An 18,900-nucleotide genomic window follows, 5' to 3' on the forward strand; every position below is an offset into this window, starting at 1 on the left:
AAAGACTCGCAAACTGAGGTTTGACTGTAGTTTGATTGGGACTGAAGAAGAGACAGAAACATTTTGCTAAACAGGACTGGAGAGGATGAGGTAACATTTTGTGCAGGACAAGGGACATGGTGGCTACATTTACCTTGAGGTGACAGGGGCTGCTCTAATGAAGCTAGCAGAGGAATATGAATGGCAGAGCAGATACGTACGAAGGAAAAGAAAGGACAGAAGAAAATAAAAATTCTTACACAAAAAATAAGAGGCGATATGGGGAGAGGCAAATAGTAACAGATATATATATATGACAAATAGGTCAAAACAATCACACACCAATAAAAAGAACATGAATTTAAGCAAAGGCCACACTGTCCAAAATAAAAAAAAGTCAAACTATGCATACTAGGTAAACTGACTCACATACTACTACTGTTATTTCTATAGCGATACTAGATAATAAGTTAATTTAATTCTAATTGCTTCCTTGGCAAAAACATGTGGAACATAATCTCTCAAACTAGGGAACATGGAATGAGGATAAAAGAGGGCAGACTCAGGAATAATCTAAATATTTCTTTACAGAAGAGATAGTGATGGACTTAACAGCTTCTGAGTGAAGGTGGAAGAGATGAGGACAATATCAGAATTTAAAAAAGCACAAGACAAGCACTCAGGATCTCTACAGGTTTGCAGAAACTTGGCTGCTGGTTTGGATGTGCCAACTGGTTAGGCCTTATGAAGGCAGCCTGGACTCCTAGAGGTACTACTGTGATATGACCACTTAGGGTATGCGGCCATCACTTTGCACACAAGAAGCAAGGAGTAGGAGTGACAGGAGATTGCTTCCATTCTCTCTTAGCATCCACAAAGATATAGAGGATAAGCTGGAGGAGGGGTGAGAAGCATGTTTGGATGGCACTCTTGTGATTTTTTTTTTTTAAATATATATAAGACTAGAGCTATGGGACTAGAAATTAATGGCACCTCTTTGGGTGCTCTTACCTTCAATGAATAATACTGCTTGCTAGAGAAAAGGTTCAGGCATCTTACTGAAACTATTGGGCATTCATTCCCATTTTATTTTATTTATAAACTGCAAAAAGCAGAAAAGGAGATAGCTCACCATAGTTACAAAATTTAAACATAAAAATATGATACCTCATATAGAAAACATTTCATATAACAAGCTCCTTTTTTCAGGGTAAATTTTTAAAAAATTACTAGTCAGAAAGACTTGATTTAAATCATGTTTTCTACAGACTCATTCTTGCTGGTATAATCTTAATATTTACAATCAGAAGAATAGGCCAGTTCTTGAAATACTGCTCAAATCAGTCCACTACAGAGTTCTGTCTAACATGGTATTTGAGTCAGCTGTTAAGAATGTAATAAATATATTTTTGTACATGCTCGTGTTAAAGTGTATTCAGGGCAACCTGGGCCACTGCAAGGGCTTCCCTGGATTGAGGCATAGGCCAAGCGAGATGTTTCCACTTCAAAACATCACATTCCTTCTCCAAACATAAGATACTCTGGGCCATGCGCTTTTTCTGCGCTGCTACATAAGAGATGATGTCTCCCTTAAGTACCATTTTGGCAGCCTACCAGAATTGTAAGGGGGGTATCTATATGTTGAGCATTAAAAGTGGTATAGTCTTCCCACTTCTTATTAGGATACTGTATAAAATCCAGGTTTTTAACCAAATATGATGGGAAACACCATCCCCCCCCAAGAGGCGATGAATCACCCTGTATGTCTATCTAAATTGGTCAATGATCCAAAACCCAGAAGGGGCCCACTTTCGCAGCTTGAACATGAGAGAGGGGACATGATTGAGACATTTAAATATATCACGGGTCGTATCGAGGTGGAAGAGGATATCTTTCGTCTTATGGGACCTTCGTCCACCAGAGGGCATACGCTGAAAATCAGGGGAGGGAAATTTCATGGTGACTCCAGAAAGTATTTCTTCACTGAGAGGGTGGTCAATCATTGGAATGAACTCCCACAGCAGGTGATTGAGGCCAACAGCGTGGCAGATTTAAAAAATAAATGGGATATTCATGTGGGATCTCTAATGAGGTAAGGGCAGGAGGTTGGTGAGCAAACTCAGGGAGAAGGGTCACTGGAGTGGGCAGACTTGATAGGCTTTGGCCCTTTTCTGCTGCCATTTTTCTATGTTTCTATGAACCTGTGAAAAATAATGAGCTGAAGTCAAAATGAAATCAATTCTGGAAAACGTGTGATGTACACGCGACTGATGTGTGTAATCTCTTTCTATTGTGTGAAGAATACGCCAGGGATCAATCAAGTCTAATGTGTCACACAGGTAGGGAATACCTTTAGTTATATTTGTGGAAAGGGAGGGACCCGGACTCATACAATCCAGATCTGGATCCATCACTTGATTAAAGTCACCCAACATGATCAACAGGATGGTCCGGTCACAAAGACCAGCTCTGGCAAGAAAAGTAAAATATGTGTTATCATATTGATTGGGTGCATATACCACCAGTAAATTGAACATTTGTCCACACATGAGTACTCTGCATAACAAAAATGTTCCAGACTCATCTCTATGCAACAGCTCTACTTTACCAGGGAATCCCCTTCTTACCAAAAGTACAACCCCCTCTTTTTTATGGGTCAAGGAAGCAGAAATGACCTGACCCACCCATTCTCTCTGTCATGCTCCTCGTCCGTCAATCTGGTTTCTTGGAGGCATGCCAAATCAGCTCTGTGATGTTTTAAGTGTTGAAGGATTTTAGTTCGTTTTACAGGGGAAGAAATTCCACACACATTCCATGAGATAATTCTGAATGTCTTATCGCTCATAATGCACCGGCAAGAACTGCAAACTGAATATCAACCTATTCTTCTCCAGGTGCCCAGCCCTAGCCCAGAGAAAATGCTGTAGCAGCACCCATAATCTTAACAGTAGATAACAACCATAGACACACTGGAGCTTAACATCCATATACCCTACCCTCCCATACCCACTACACCCTACCCCTGCAAATCCATTCTCCCCAATACCCCCTCCCCCCCAAGAGAACACATGGCCATTCTGTCACCAAAACAGCAACAGGAGTGCAGAGCACAATACTGATGCCTTCAGTACCTTCCCCTCTAGTAGATGTAAATACACATATAAGGAGAAAACTATAAGTAATACTCAAGAAACAATAAACCACCAAAACCTGTAACAGGAGTGATAGAGTTAGCTTTCAAGTAGGACCAGATGTAGAGGACTCCAGGTTATTAAGAAAGTCTCCCGCCGTCTCTGCTGAGTCAAAAACATGCCATTTTCCATCTTGTTGAATTTTCAATATGGCCGGGTAGATGAACATAAACCGACGTTTCTGCTCCACCAACTTAGCACAAATGGGATGGAAAATCCACCTCTTATCAGTTAAAGCTGCGGAATAATCTAGTCCAGAGGTGTACAACCTGTGGCCCCGTGAAGTATTTTGTGCGGCCCCGGTCAAAGGCGATGCAGTGTTTTCCTCTGCTGCCCCTGGGTGTTTACCATCTTGACGGCTCCCTCCTCTGTCTTGCTGCAGCGTTTGCGCGGCCTCAGAAACATTTCTTTTGGCCAATGCTGCCCAGGGAAGCCAAAAGGTTGGACACCCCTGATCTAGTCTGATCTGCACCAGTTGAGATTCCTAAAGCAAGGAGTCTCATTTTTGCCGGTAAGCCCAAAGTATTTCGACTTTATGGTGATAGTTGTGCAGTTTTCCAATAACCACCGTAAGATGTTGATCTTTCCCTGGTTGGGTTCCCACATGATGCACCCATTCGAATCTGGCCGGGCCCAGGGGCGACAGCTTAGGCAGTTCACTCACCAACCAGGATTCTAGCACCGAGAGAAGAACAGAGTCATCAATATTTTCCGGGAGTCCCATAAATCTTAAATTTCCACAATGAGATCAATTTTCCAGGTCTTCCAGTTTTTCTTGATATTGGCGCAGTTGAGTAAACAGTGACACCACGTCTGTCGTCATTGTCGTAGTTTCATTTTCCACTGTGGACAATCGAGTCTCCAATTCTGTGACGTGGGTCGAATTATCTTCATGAAGCAACTCCAGTTTGGTAAGCTGGGATGAGATTTGCTCCATGTGAGGTCCCAGTGCCTGTAAAACCACTTGGGGGTAAGTAGTGTGCTAGCACCATGAGAGGCATCGCCATTTTTTCTTCCCTGGGTTTCCCCTTCTCTCTGTCTTTTTTCATTGTTTTTGTTTACATTACTGGCTGAGACTTCACTAAAAACTTGTCCAATTACCAGCGAACACTATAGTAAAAAAAATGACAGGTAGGTGATCATCTCCAAAAGATTGATTATGAGGGTAAAGGCTCCGGAGTCAGCTCAAGTAGCTGCTCACCAGCTCACAGCATCATGTGATCACTATGAGTGTATTTTTAAAGTATGATTTATTTATTGTTATAATGTCAAAAAATTATGGATGCACTATGTACAGCACTTAGGTGTAAGCAGGGTACAAGTTTTTAAATAAATAAATGTTGTGGGTACATTAGCTTGGTCCCACTCATTCTTTTCAGAGTTGCTGCAGAAAAATGATTGTTACAGAAGTATTTAGCAATTTCAACAACATTAGTCTTTATTTCTGGGATACTGAAGTCTTTGGCTAGGAGGTGCAGCAAATAAGCACCGCAACCGTATGTTATTAGCTTTGTATTCTCTTCATGCTCTTCTATTTTTTTTTTCATCTTGGATACATTTGCAGCACTGTCTGTGACTAAACTACATATTAGACATTTGAATTTTTGTTCACATTTTGCTGCTACTTCCTGTAAGTATTCTGTTGTATGTGCACTTTGTGAAGTATCAATTGTTCCTGCAAAAAGATATTCCCTTCTTCTGTTATACAAGAACATACTACAACAAAACCTCCCCAACCCCAAGAAAACAAACCGACAAGGGGGAGAGACAAGAGAACCCAAACCTCAACCTGAATTAGCCAACAAATTACATATAATGTGAAACAGGAGAACCCTCAGTAACACAGCCACCCACTTGGGGAGGGCTGTCACCGGCTGACACTCAGAAAGAGTGTGAACTGTGAAACATCCCCGGGTTCTTCCTGTTCGTGAGAATAAATCAAGTGCACCCCCAAAAAGTGCTGCGTGTGAAAAAAGATTATAATAAATCAAAAAAACACACTAGAAACAGTCAAGGAAGCTCTTGTCTCTACTCCTTGTCAGGGGGGCCAAACAAGGAAGGAAAGTGTCCAAATCTGTCCGAATCTGAACCAAGCCAGTCAATGAATGGAAGTACTTAGCTTCTCTGGGCAATAGAACAGCCAGCCGATGTGTGACATCATCCGTCCAACGGGACTCCGTTTCGGGGGTGTACACGTAGCTACGTCGGAGGAATCACCAGTCTTACTACAGTCCAGTTGTTCCTGAAGAAGGGGGTGTACACCCCCGAAACGGAGTCCCGTTGGACGGATGATGTCACACATCGGCTGGCTGTTCTATTGCCCAGAGAAGCTAAGTACTTCCATTCATTGACTGGCTTGGTTCAGATTCGGACAGATTTGGACACTTTCCTTCCTTGTTTGGCCCCCCTGACAAGGAGTAGAGACAAAAGCTTCCTTGACTGTTTCTAGTGTGTTTTTTTGATTTATTATAATCTTTTTTCACACGCAGCACTTTTTGGGGGTGCACTTGATTTATTCTCACGAACAGGAAGAACCCGGGGATGTTTCACAGTTCACACTCTTTCTGAGTGTCAGCCTGTGACAGCCCTCCCCAAGTGGGTGGCTGTGTTACTGAGGGTTCTCCTGTTTCACATTATATGTAATTTGTTGGCTAATTCAGGTTGAGGTTTGGGTTCTCTTGTCTCTCCCCCTTGTCGGTTTGTTTTCTTGGGGTTGGGGAGGTTTTGTTGTAGTTACATATTTTTCCTCCCTATATTTTTTGGGTTTTATTTTGCATACAAGAACATACAACAGGATCTTTGAGGACATTACTCCACCCATTGAGACTTAGCAAAAAAATTTAAACAATGCGTGAATATACAGCTTCATTTATTTATTGGCATTTATTAACCCACCTTATTTCATGATGAATAACTTTTGGACTATAATGTATCTTAAATTTTTAAAAAACTATCTTTAGATAGATTTTTTCCTTAAAAAAGTATTTTATTTAAAAAATCCAATTTAAATAAAATAATTCAATTTAAATAAAAAAAATATATAATTTTTTAAATCATTGATTTTTAATCCACCCTGCCTTTAGTCCACAATAAGAAGAGAGAACAAGAAATAGAACAGGGAGAAATACTTATAATACCTGAATGTAAACTGCTTTGAATAGAAGTGCTATATAAGAAATGTAAATAAATAAACATTGAAGAAGAAAACATTTAGGCCCCCTTTTATCAAGCCACATTAGGGTCTTTTATCGCCAGCTGCTGCGGTAAAAGCTCCAATACTCATAGGAATTCTAAGCTTAGGAGCTTTTACCGCAGCAGCCAGCGATAAAAAAAACCTTAATGCGGCTTGATAAAAGGGAACCTTAAATAATAATTATACCTATATAAGAGTAGGCAAAAATACTAATAGTGCAATATTCAATACCAGCTAAACTTGAGGCACAGAAACAGTGACAGCCCCTTTGCGAGAAAGAAAAGCCTTTAAATAATCTGGACTCTAAAAAAAAAATATGTTGTTATCTTTTCCTCTATAAATTAATAAAGCATTTGCAAAGGAAAGCAAGAAAACCTTGAGCTCCAAAATGAATGGGGAGAGGTCAGAGTCAACAATTCTTTCCTTAGCTTATCTCTGGTTTGGCATGTTTACAGTTGACATTCTTACTTCCATAACTGAACTTTTCAGTTACATGAAAAATTCATATTTATGAAAGTTTGCTCAATTTTTCAATAGTGGCAGCTGATGGTGTTAAGAGGCTGATTTGGATATCTAGTACTACTAATCATCATTTCTATGGCACTACTAAATGTACACAGTGCTATACACTAAAAATGTATGAGACCATCCCTGCTTTACAGAGCTTATAATCTATTCAAGACTATCAAGACAGACAAACAGAACAAACCAGGGATTAGGGAATTACTTACTGTGTGAATGATTAAAACAGACATGAGTATTTAACAGGTGAATAGACATTAGGAGTTAAAAGCCTAGATTTGAATATGGCCAGAGACAGTGTTTGATATACCAACTCTGGAAGTTATTCATAAGGTGCAGCAAGATAAAAGGAATGGAGTCTGGAGTGGGCAGTGGAGAAGAGTACAGATAAAAGAGAATTACACAATCAATACTGTAGAATTCCTGGGGAAAAAGATAAGACCGGAGAATGAATGCACGTGTAAATGAATAAGAGAAATTTGAACTATATTACATTACATTAGTGATTTCTATTCCGCCATTACCTTGTGGTTCAAGGCGGATTACATAAGAGTTGTCATGAAGTTACAAGATATATAGGCTGATTACATAAGAATTGTCGAGAAATTAAGGTAATACATCTTGGGTAATTTGATGTTCAATGAAGTGACTTGAGGAGAGGGGCAATGTGAGCATAGCGACAATGGTAGAACATAAGTCGTGGAGCAGAATTTTGAACAGATTGAAGGGGAAAGAGATGGTTTAATGGGAAACTTGTCAGAAGCAAGATGCAGTAATCTAATTGTGAGGTAATAAGAGTGCGGATAAGGTAGTGGTTACAAAGGAATAAGTGAATATTGGTTTTGTTATACAGAAAGAATTGGCAGGTTTTAGCAGTCTGTTGGATAAGTGCATAGAAAGTGAAAGAGGAGTCAAAGATGACCACAAAGTTATTACCTGATGAGAATGGGAGGATGAGAGGGTTATTCACAGAAATAGAGATGAATTTAGAAAGAAAAAATAAGAAGCTCAGTTTAGTTTCAGATGGTGGCAAGACATCCGGGCAGCAATATCAGACAAGCAGGCTAGGAATTAGCTTGGATTGCTGCCAAAATTTCTGGTGTAGAGGAATAAATATGGGAGTCATCAGCATAAAGATGATACTGAAAACCATGGGAAGAGATCAGAGTACCTAGAGAAAAGAGGTCCCATGATAGAGCCCTGAGATAAATTGACTGATAGAGGGACAGCAGTGGAGAAGGAGCCACCAGAGCATACACTAAAAGCACGATAGGAGAAATAAGAAAATCAAGATAGAACAGAGCCCCAAAATCCAAGTGATGGCTGTATATCAAGAAGTAGGTAGTGATCAACAGTGTCACAAGCAGCAGATAGATAAAGGATGAATAGGAACAGGTCACTGAAGACTTTAGCTAGGGCTATTTCTGTTGAATGTAGAGGACAAAACTAAATTGTAGTGGATCAGGAATAGCTTGTGATGAAAAAGTCAAGGCAATGGCAGTGAACAACACGTTCAAGTAGCTTGGAAGAAAGAAAATGTGGAAACTGGAAGGGCAGGTGGGTCTAATGAAGGTTTTGAGGAGTGGTTTTGCTAGAGCCAGTGTGTTTTAACTGATGGTCTCCCACCTCACATTTTTAGTGCAGTTACCATGTTTAAAATAAATAGAATATATAGGAGGAATTTGGTTTAATTACTATAGTTTCCTCTGGAGTTAGATCACATTTTGTATTGGTTCCTAATTATAAAGACAGCAGATGTTATGGCTGGCACTAAAGAGGGTGCAACAAGGGCAATAGCCCTACATCCCCAGGCTAGAGGGCCCAAAGCTGTCTGAAGGTTAAGAAGTTTCAGCATGCTAGAGGGCTTTAGGTCCTCCATTCAATTTTTGGCCCTGGGTTGGTTCCCACATAAAGGGTCATGGATTTGATATACCACCTTTCTGTGCCAAGTAGGCTCACAATCTGTGTGTTGCACCTGGGACAATGGAGGGTTAAGTGACATGTACATTTCAAAAACTGGCATACTCTAATCACCAAATAGAAAACAAAATTATTTTTTCTTTCTTTGTTGTCTGACCACTTTATTTTTCTAATCATGCTGTTCCCAGATTACGGTTTCTGCTTTCCTATGTCTTTTCTTAATTTTCTTTCCAAGGTTTCTTGTCTATTTGACATTTCTTCTCTCCTGCCCCATCTTCACTCACTACCCTTCATCCTTCTCTAATATTCATCCCTCCTCCTTTTAATTTCCTTCCATTTATTTTTTTTTTCTCTAACCAGATTTTACTTCTTCTCATCATTCAGTCCTCGATCTTCCTATTTTTATGGCATCTACTTACCATATTTCATCTCTTTCCCTCAACTCATCCTTCCCATTCCCAAATTCTCTCTCCTTCTCAAGACTTATACCCCAGTGTTTCACTCTTACCTTTCTCTTCTCCATGCAGCATTTCCCCAGTGCCTCATATCCACTGTCTCCTGTCTCTCTAGCTTTTCTTCCAGTCTACTATCTCCTGTCTCCCTAGTCTCCTCCCATATCCAGAATTTCTTCTGCCCCCTCCTCCCCCACCAATATCCAACATTTCTGTCTCCCTAGTTCTCCCCATGTCCATGTGCTTACAAGCTGTTCATAAATGGATGACTTCCTATAAGTTGGCACTGAATCTCACAAAGACCGATGTGATGCTGCTTGGGAAGGAAGAGGATTTAAAGTGGCCACAATATATTGATGATTTAGAAATACCAATACATAAGTGATTAAAAATCTTAGGAGTTTGGTTGGATTCAACATTGTGTATGAGGAGCAGGTATTGGCTGTGGTAAAATCTAATTTTTTTCATGAGAGTATTAAGCTGAAGTCTATGTTTTCAGCATATGATTTCCAGATTGCTGTTCAGACAGTCAGCTGCAACACATTGTATTTAGGGATGACTGCTGTGAGATGTAGAGCATTGCAGGTTGTCCAGGATGCTGCAGTGTGATTGATTTATTGAGGAAGCAAGTTGGATCATGCTACAGCATTTCTGAGATGGTTTCACTGGCTGTCATTAAAATATAGGACTGTCTATAAAATACTTATGCTGAATTTCAAAGAGAGTTACACCTTGGTATTCCCTGGTATTTGAGTCAGCTGTTAAGAATATATCAACCAAATCATCATCTGTGATCAGAAGAGACACTACGACTGGAGAATGAGGAATTAATGACAGTGCATTATACTAAAATATGATCTTCTGTAATCTTGGTGGCAGGGGTGTCTTGGTGGAACTACCTGCCAGGATCACTCAGGGTGATTTCTGATATTCAGAAATTTAAAAAGGTGCTGAAAACAAGCCTATTTTTGAAGAGGCTTTTTTTAAAAATGAAAGATGATTTATGCTACTTTCTTGTGAGTGCATTTTAAAGTAAGGTCTATTTATTGTTGCAATGTCTAAAAATTATGGATGTACTATGTGGACCGCTTAGGTGTAAGCGGGGCACAAGTTTTTAAATAAATAAATCTTATTTCTGTCTTCCTAAACTCCCCCCACAATTGTCGAGCATCTCCGGTCTCCAATGCCCATCCCCCAAGAGTCCAGTATTTCTTATGTTTCCCTAGTCCACCCCCAATGTTCAGTACCTCCCCTTTCTTCCTATTGCCTTTCTCAACATGTCCAGTATCTCTCCTCTCTCCCTTCGCTCATGGTCCAGAAACTTCATCCAGGCTGGCATTAATCTCTTCTCACGTATGTATAATGTAAGATGTATAAAGGATAACCCATCACTCTGCAGAAGTCACTGTAAGAGACAGAAATATAGGGCCTTGAGCTTTCACCCATGTGGAAGCCACAGCTCTCCCAAACTTCCTGTTTCTGCACAAGGGCAGGTTCAAGGACCCATACTTCCTATCTCTTATGGCAGATGCTGCAGATATAGCAACTGAACTGATGGAATATCCTGCAACCAGCCTTGAGTCAGCCCATTTGGGAGGGGAGGGGGTGGTGTTGATACCAGACTGAAGGGAGTTACTGGACCAGGAGGGGAGAATAAGAGAGGGGGAGATGGTTCATAGATAACACTGGGGGGAAGATGGTTCATAGATAACAGGCTTTACCTTAATCCATGGAAAATTGATGTTATACTTTTCTCTGGGAGTGAGACTCCTCCAAACCTCCCTTTCCATACCATATTGGGCAACTCTATTCTCCTGAAAGACACTGTTCATGTTCTTGGAGTCATTCTTGACATGAACCTTAAATTCAACAAACAGATCTCCAATGTCATGCAAAAATCCTTTTTTACAGTAAGACAACTATGGGTTAGATTCACTAAGCAAACCGATCGTGTACCGATCAGTTTGTGATCCCTTTGCCACCCGATTTTACTCTGGCCCGATTCACTCACCTCTCTGCCGACCATCCTCTGATCCACACATGCAAATGAGGCGAACGGCATGCAAAGTAGGCAGGGACGCGATTCACTAACCAAAACCCTGCAACACCGACTGGGCTGGCCAATCACAAACAAGCGACTGCGAGGACCAGTCGCTCAAGCCCTTTCCGACTGCCCTGCCTTCTGCTGCCCTGCTCTCTGCCCTGTTTTTTTGCTCTTTGCCCCAAACTTCTGCTTTCAGCCTGGCTTCCTGCTTTCAGACTCTCCTGCCTGCCCCAAACTCCTGCAGCCCCGACTCTCCCACTGCCCTGATCTCCTGCCTGCCCCGACTCTCCCACCCTTCCCCCTAAGTGCAAGCCCGTGGTTTTAACCCACGGGCTTAAAGCGGTTTAAAACCTTGGGCTCCAAAAAAGTTTTTAAAAATTAAAATAAAATACTCTGCCGGGCCTGGAGGTCCCGTGCAGACCATCTACAGATGGTCTGCGCATGTGCTGGAATCGCTATAAAGCAATCTGGGCAGGCAGTTGGGGGCGTGATTCTGATCGCCCTCATTTGCATGAGGGTGATTCATGAATCAGCCCCCCCGGACACAGATCGGATTCCCTCATGGATCGGATCCAATCTCTGCCCTTAGTGAATCTAGCTGTATGTGCAGTCCATTCTCTTTTACACCCCAAATCATTTTGACTGCTCTTACACTTCCTGTTCTTGTACTATGCTATTCTATGCTGAACTTACTACCCACCAACTCCCTTTAAAATAAAGGTTTAAGACAAGATACTAAGTTTAAACTAAGTGAAGCACATCATGAAATTAATAAGAACACAATAACTTAACAGTAGCATTTCAAAAATATATAGGTCTTCAACATTTTTCTAAAGTTATAGTAATTGAATTTCAAAAGGAAAACTACTGCATAGCTGTACTACTAGATACATATAGTAATGGGAAAAAACGGCCTTGAACCAAATGTTTCTGAGCATAGGTAATTCCAGAAATAAATACATGCAATGTCTTGATTCAGAACCAGAGCCTAACAGATTTGTCAATTAAACTAAACTTTCAGGGCATTGACCATTAAGGGTTTAAAAAATTATGTGAGCCCTTACTGGAAGCCAATGTAGGCTAATCAGTAAAAGGGTGACATGGTTATATCAAGACCTGCAGTGTATCAGGCTCGCTGCCATATTTTAAAGAAGCTGGATCCAATTAACTATCTTTGTAGCAATTTCAAGATTCAAAATATTTTTATAATCCAACATGGACAAAACAGAACGCTGAACTACAATTCTAATGTTATCAGAAAGAAATAACACATTAGACACAGTTCTTGTCCCATTTGGATTACTGTAATTCTCCTTACCAAGGTCTTCTCTTCTCTCAAATTCATCAGCTACATTTGATACAGAATGCTTCTGTCTAGCTTCTGCATTTTGCTAAACACTTTGATGGGGTTATTTCCTTGTTAGATCCTGAATACACTAACCTCTGGAGAGATATACAATATTACTCTGTGATGATTGTTAAATCACTTTTTACTTTTATCACAGCTCTATTTCTATTATATAATTTAAATTTTATAAAGTGTTCAGACCAATACCCGTGAATACAACGATCTCGCCGAACTGGAGTATATTTGGGACCATCATAACACTTCTTTTGTCCCTTTGCCAGCCTCTTTCATAATACAATACAATAGATCTTATTTTAGCAAGCACGATTATAATGGCAAGCACAAGCAGCACAAAGCACTTTAAGGTTTTAGCACTTTAACCTCACCGCAGCTGGAGATAAAGGAGATAGAGGCCAAGCCTACTGAAGTTTCTTTTAAGATAAGTGAAATCTATCTCATTATAAGCATACACAATAAGATCTATTATATTGTATTATGAAAGAGGCTGGCAAAGGGACAAAAGAAGTATTATGATGGTCCCAAATATACTCCAGTTCGGCGAGATCGTTGTATTCACGGGTATTGGTCTGAACACTTTATAATTATAGTAATTATTATTATATTTAAATTATATAGTAGAAATAGAGCTGTGATAAAAGTAAAAAGAGCTTGTTAGATCCTGAACATTAGCTTCTTGTGTCTTATCACTTCCCTTTTAACTTACTCACTACTGCCCACCAGGCTTTCTTTTCTGGAATTCTACCTTTTCTCCATAGGTCTCCAGGTCTCTCTACTCCCACTCATTTTCTTTGTTCCTCCCAACAAAATCTCCCAGCCATATCATCCCATTACAATATGAGACTTGTTAATATTTATTTTTTTCATTTTTATAGCCCATCCTCCCCAGGAGTCCAGAACGGGTTACAATAGTAATAGTCATTAGATGCTTAAAATTTGCTATCTGTCCGAAAGGCTCACAATCTAACTAAAGCACCATATTAAACATACAACATATTAACATAACAAATACATTAATAGTATCAGTCCAATAACAAACAAAATAACAAAAAGGAACCAAAGAAAAAAGAAAAGAAGTCAAGATAACTAACATAAAATAAAATAATCCAATCTGAAAAAAACATAGTAGCAGTCCAAAATGATAGAGAACTACGAGACAATCTTATCTCATGTTTGTAATGCCACCCTCTGGAATTACTTACCATTCCATATTCATCTTGTAGAATCCTTTGTGAAATTAAAGGCTGCCTTGGTTACTTTATTTTGTCCAAGAGTTCTCACAGTCCCCTCATATCTGTCTATTGGTATTGTTTAGTTCCTTTACCTTCTCCACCATTTGTCTCTTGGGCACTTACTAATACTGAAAGTAACATGTCTTAATATTATATAGCTATAATACTGGATTTTTTTTTTAAAACCTAGGTCCCCTATTAATTCCTTTCCTGTTTCCAAAATTTGCCTATTGTAAACCACTTAGACATGCTTATGATTGTGAAGTATATTAAAAAAAAAGAAACATGAAAGATGGTGGACAAGGGTGGAAGAGAAGGTTGAAGACAGTGGCATAGGAACAAATCATTCACGGTTGGGATATGGGAGGCTTAACATATCCAATGTGGGCAGCCTGTGTATCAGGTAGCCTGAAGCATTTTGCCAGGCTTGCTCTATTATAGTTGTGCTCCTGTATCCAACCAAAGTGATCTATCCACAAAAGAAAGGACTAGAAAACCCCCCTCCACCACCATCACAACTTTTTCTATAATTTTACCTAAAAATAAGACATTAGATACTATCAAACAATTGCCAAGATCATTTGGATCCAAGAATTGTTTTTCTTTAGTTAGCACTGCCCTTTTTAAAATCACTTTGTAGAACAAGTTAACATTTCACCCTTTTCCAGTAATGGACATAATGGTCACCATTCAAAGAAGATTTCAAAGGATGGTATCTACAAGAACAATAAATTAAATCAAAGTATAGGAATACCACATATAGAAAGTTTCTATCATGACTTATGCAAAGCTCTTTTGTTAAACAAAATGCATTGATTGTAGCAAGACTTCTGTACATATTAAAATTGCTATAAACAGTTATAGGTAGTTTGCATGAGGTATTCATCTATTAGTGTTCTTTCTCATTAACTCCCCCCTTTTACAAAACCGCAATAGTGGTTTTTAGCCCAGGCCGGCGCACTGAATGCTCTGCACTGATCCCAATGCCCATAATAATTCTATGAGATTCGGGAGCAGCGTAGAGCATTCAGCGTGCTGTCCTGTGCTAAAACCCACTATCATGGTTTTGGAAAGGGGGGGTGGTGTGGTAAATGAAAGATTCCATATCAGAATTCTAAAGTTTAAAATTAATTTATAAGCAGACCAGAAATGATGAGCTTTAATAAGTGAAAAGGAATGAAGTCAGAGCTCAGAATTTATGTCATATTAATTCTTATGCCTATACTGTTGAAATTGGATTTGTACAGTTTTTAAGTCTTAATTTGATTAACAATTTATAAATTGTCCATAAGCGTAGGGAAAAGCAGTTTCCAAGTGGGATTTACAAAGACAGTACACAAAAAAACAACTAATGATTTTAGTGGGATAAGCTAGCATTTCCATCACTGGTAAATCACTTAGTCTGTCTGACTCCAACAGGCACATACTCATAATAATCTAGTTCTGTTAAATATATATACATTTTTAAATCCAGCTGTTTTGTACTTTGAAAATTTTGGCCTTATCTAAGAAATCTAAGACTTTTGTTTTGTTCTGTGTATTTAGAAGTATGTTACACATATGGGAAATCATTTTAAACAGCTGCTTTAAAAAAAACATATACCGTATATACTCAAATATAAACTGGGATTTTTGGGCCAAAATGGGGGTCCCGGTTTCTATTCGAGCAAATACACCCCCCCTTCCGAAATTATTGCAGGTTGCCACAAGGCTCTGCACACTGCCACCCTCCCTATCCTAACCTCATACCTCTACCGCCGATCCCTGGTGGAGGTGCAGTGGGCAGGAGCGAACTTTCCAAGTTCCTGCCCCACTTTTAACAGGCTTCCGTGAATGTCTTCGGCCGCGCTGAGAAGCACGAGCAGGTGTGCGATTTGGTGCTGCTGCTCAGTGCTGAGCAGCTTCCATAATGGCTCCTGCAATTTCTCTACCTTTGAAGAGCTCTCAGGAACATCCCATGCTCCAGGACTAAAATACTCATATCAGGATGCCAGGGAAATGACGTTGTCTGCACTCTTTCTCAGGAAAGAACATTGAGTGGACAGAGCCTACTGGGAGTCTAACTTCCACAGGGAGTCAGTAATAAGCTCTAACAGCCCTGTAGGCTTAAATAGCTGACATACTCTGGGGTCCTCCCCTTGGTCAAGGGCAACCACCACTTCTTACATACAGGGTCACAGACTGGGGCAAGTATCTCCCAACAGGGAAGACTTGATCTGTGAGAGTCTGACCCCTCACCTTCAGAATACCTGTCTAAAAGTGCTTCAGAATCCTGGTCAGCCTCTGAGATTGGGACGAATGCGCCCTGGGAGCCCATGCCCCCCTGGCTCACTGCTAGACCTCATATGAGGATCTCAGATATCCAAATAAGCTCACCTCATTAAGTTAAAAATTCAGGAGAAAAGGGTTTACAAGATAGTTCAGAGTGCTGCCCCCCTTTGGGTAACTCCACCTTACATCTCTTGGGCTCCATGGCCACCACAGTCCCACGCTTCGGTATGCTGCTTTTCTGGAGCTCTGGAAAGGATTTTCTCCTTGCAGCAAGGCCCCCTGAGATTTCCTCAGTCCTAGAGACCACAGTTCAGGCTAGGCCCTAAGCTCCTATCCCCCCTTCACATGCCACATGACTTGTGGCACAAGGGCACTTTTCCAGCATCCATGCAGTGCAGATCTGGCATGAAATAGGGGTAAAAGAGCCTGAGGACTCTAACCCTGTCACTTTTAAGGCAAATCAATGTATTTTGAAAGATCTGGAGAACTTTGGAAAAAAAATTGGGAAATCCAAGATGGCCACTGCAGAAGCATTTTGGTGCCAAAATACGAATGAAAAACACCTCAATTAAATATACAAAGTTCAGAAAACAGTATTTTAGAACATAAGAATAGCCTTACTGGGTCAGACCAATAGTCCATCAAGTTCAGTAGCCCATTTTCACAGTGGCCAATCCCAGGTCACTAGTACCTGGCCAAAACCCAAGGAGTAGTAATATTCCATGCTACCGATCCAGGGCAAACAGTGGCTTCCCCCATTTCTTTCTCAATAACAGAGTATGGACTTTTCCTCCAGAAAATTGTCCAAACCTTTCTTAAAACCAGCTAAGCTATCCACTCTTATCACAACCTCTGGTAATGCGTTCCAGAGGTTAACTATGCTCTGAGTGAAAATATTTTTCCTCCTATTGGTTTAAAAAGTATTTCCCTGTAACTTCATCGAGTGTCCCCTAGTCTTTGTAATTTTTGATGGAGTGAAAAATCGATTCACTTGTACCAGTTGTACTCCACTCAGGATTTTGTAGACTTCAATCATATCTCCCCTCAGCTATCTCTTTTCCAGCTGAAGAGCCCTAACCATTTTAGTCTTTCCTCATACGAGAGGAGTTCCATCCCCTTTATCATCTTGGTCACTCTTCTTTGAACCTTTTCTAGCGCCACTATATCTTTCGTGAGATAAGGAGACCAGAATTGAGCGCAATACTCCACATGAGGTCACACCATGGAGCGATACAGGGGCATTATAATATTCTTAGTCTTGTTAACCATCCCTTTTTAAAAAAATAATTCTTAGCATCCTGATTGCTTTTTTTGGCCGCTGCCGCAGGTTTCATCGTATTGTCTACAATGATACCCAGATTCTTTTCTTGGGCGCTAATCCCCAAGGTGGACCCTAGCATCCTGTAACTGTGATTCAGGTTATTCTTCCCAATGTGCATCAAGGATGTGGCATAAACTATCAAAAATACCCTTTTCAGACACTCCCAATTCTCTCTCATAGCTATAAAGCTTTACTCACAGTGCCATGTGTAGAGAAGGTGCTGCAACTTGCCTCAGCTCCAAGATGTAGCTGGATGTGGAGAAGAATCACTGCCTCAGTAATTAAGACTGGCCAAGTGCTGAAATATTTGGGCAAGGGGAAGAGGAAAAAACACAGCCAACATTCGAAAAGCTCCTCAAGACAACTGTGAGGTCTCAGAGCATGTGCTCAAGCTCTTGATAATTAGGGTGCAAACCAGCTACTGGGGGCACGGATCCTGAGCTCAACAAATGTTCCTGCAAACTGGTCAATCAGGTCTCCAAGGGATTAACCTGCCAGCTAAAGACCCTAGAGTTCGCTTCTCCTCCACAGATGGAGAGATATACCCCTCACAGGGGAGCTCTGATGTACCGAGAACTGACAAAAATCACCAAAACACACCAAAATACTCAAAATAATAATAAAAAACAGATCAGATCAGAAAGACACCTTCTGGCTTGCGGGCATAAAGAAAAACGGAAGGGAGCAGCAGAGCCCTCTAGAGGAGGAGGAGTTGAAAACCTGGAATGGATACTTTCTGCATCCCTCGTGAGTCCAAAATGACACACCTATTACATATTACATTAGAAAAAAGGTTACCCTGCAACCAGCTAGAACATCTTACTTTCAATTCTATTATGTTTCAATTATTCTTAAAATATTGTTGTAAATCCATGTAGCTAGAATTAGTGTTGTGCTATACTTTCTAATCTCTCTTTGAACCAGATATCGTTGCAGAACAGCACAACAAATAAGTTAACTTGAGACTAGGGATATACGAGTATCTGTCTTTCACTTGTTGCATACCTTCACAGCAGTCTTGCCACATTCTTAGGTCCAGTTTGGGGATTTCTGCACAGCTCACATAACCATGTGGGAATTCAGCCATTTTGAAGACGTCAGGCTGCACCCTAGTTACATTGTCACTGTTGTCGCACAAAATTCTGGCAAGGGATGTCTGCTTGATCTGGGTTAGCTGAGCTGGATTAAATACACCAGGATTCTCATACCAAAACCTGTTGCCTCACAGGGGAAAATAAAAAAACAAAACAAAACAAAGAAAACAAAACTATCAACAATTGACTATTTTAGAAATGGCAATCTACTTCAAGAACATCCAAACACTGGATATACACACCTTCCTGTAGTCTAATTCTTAGGATGGTACATGTTACTCTGGGTAGTAGTAACTTTACCTTTGCAACTTAAAG

The 18,900-nt window shown here is 40.3% G+C and overlaps 1 protein-coding gene across 2 annotated transcripts in view; it reads right to left on the reverse strand.

Annotated features, from left to right (window-relative positions):
• PXDN (peroxidasin) overlaps positions 1-18,900 on the reverse strand; it is a 419,029-nt gene that overhangs the window by 35,000 nt on the left and 365,129 nt on the right. For both annotated transcript variants that reach the window (XM_033936817.1, XM_033936816.1), the window contains one exon: positions 18,497-18,705. In XM_033936817.1, the coding sequence (XP_033792708.1) occupies positions 18,497-18,705 (209 nt within the window). The remainder of the gene's footprint in view (positions 1-18,496; positions 18,706-18,900) is intronic.

This window comes from Geotrypetes seraphini, chromosome 3, assembly GCF_902459505.1.
Source record: "Geotrypetes seraphini chromosome 3, aGeoSer1.1, whole genome shotgun sequence".
Classification (NCBI taxonomy): Eukaryota; Metazoa; Chordata; class Amphibia; order Gymnophiona; family Dermophiidae; genus Geotrypetes; species Geotrypetes seraphini.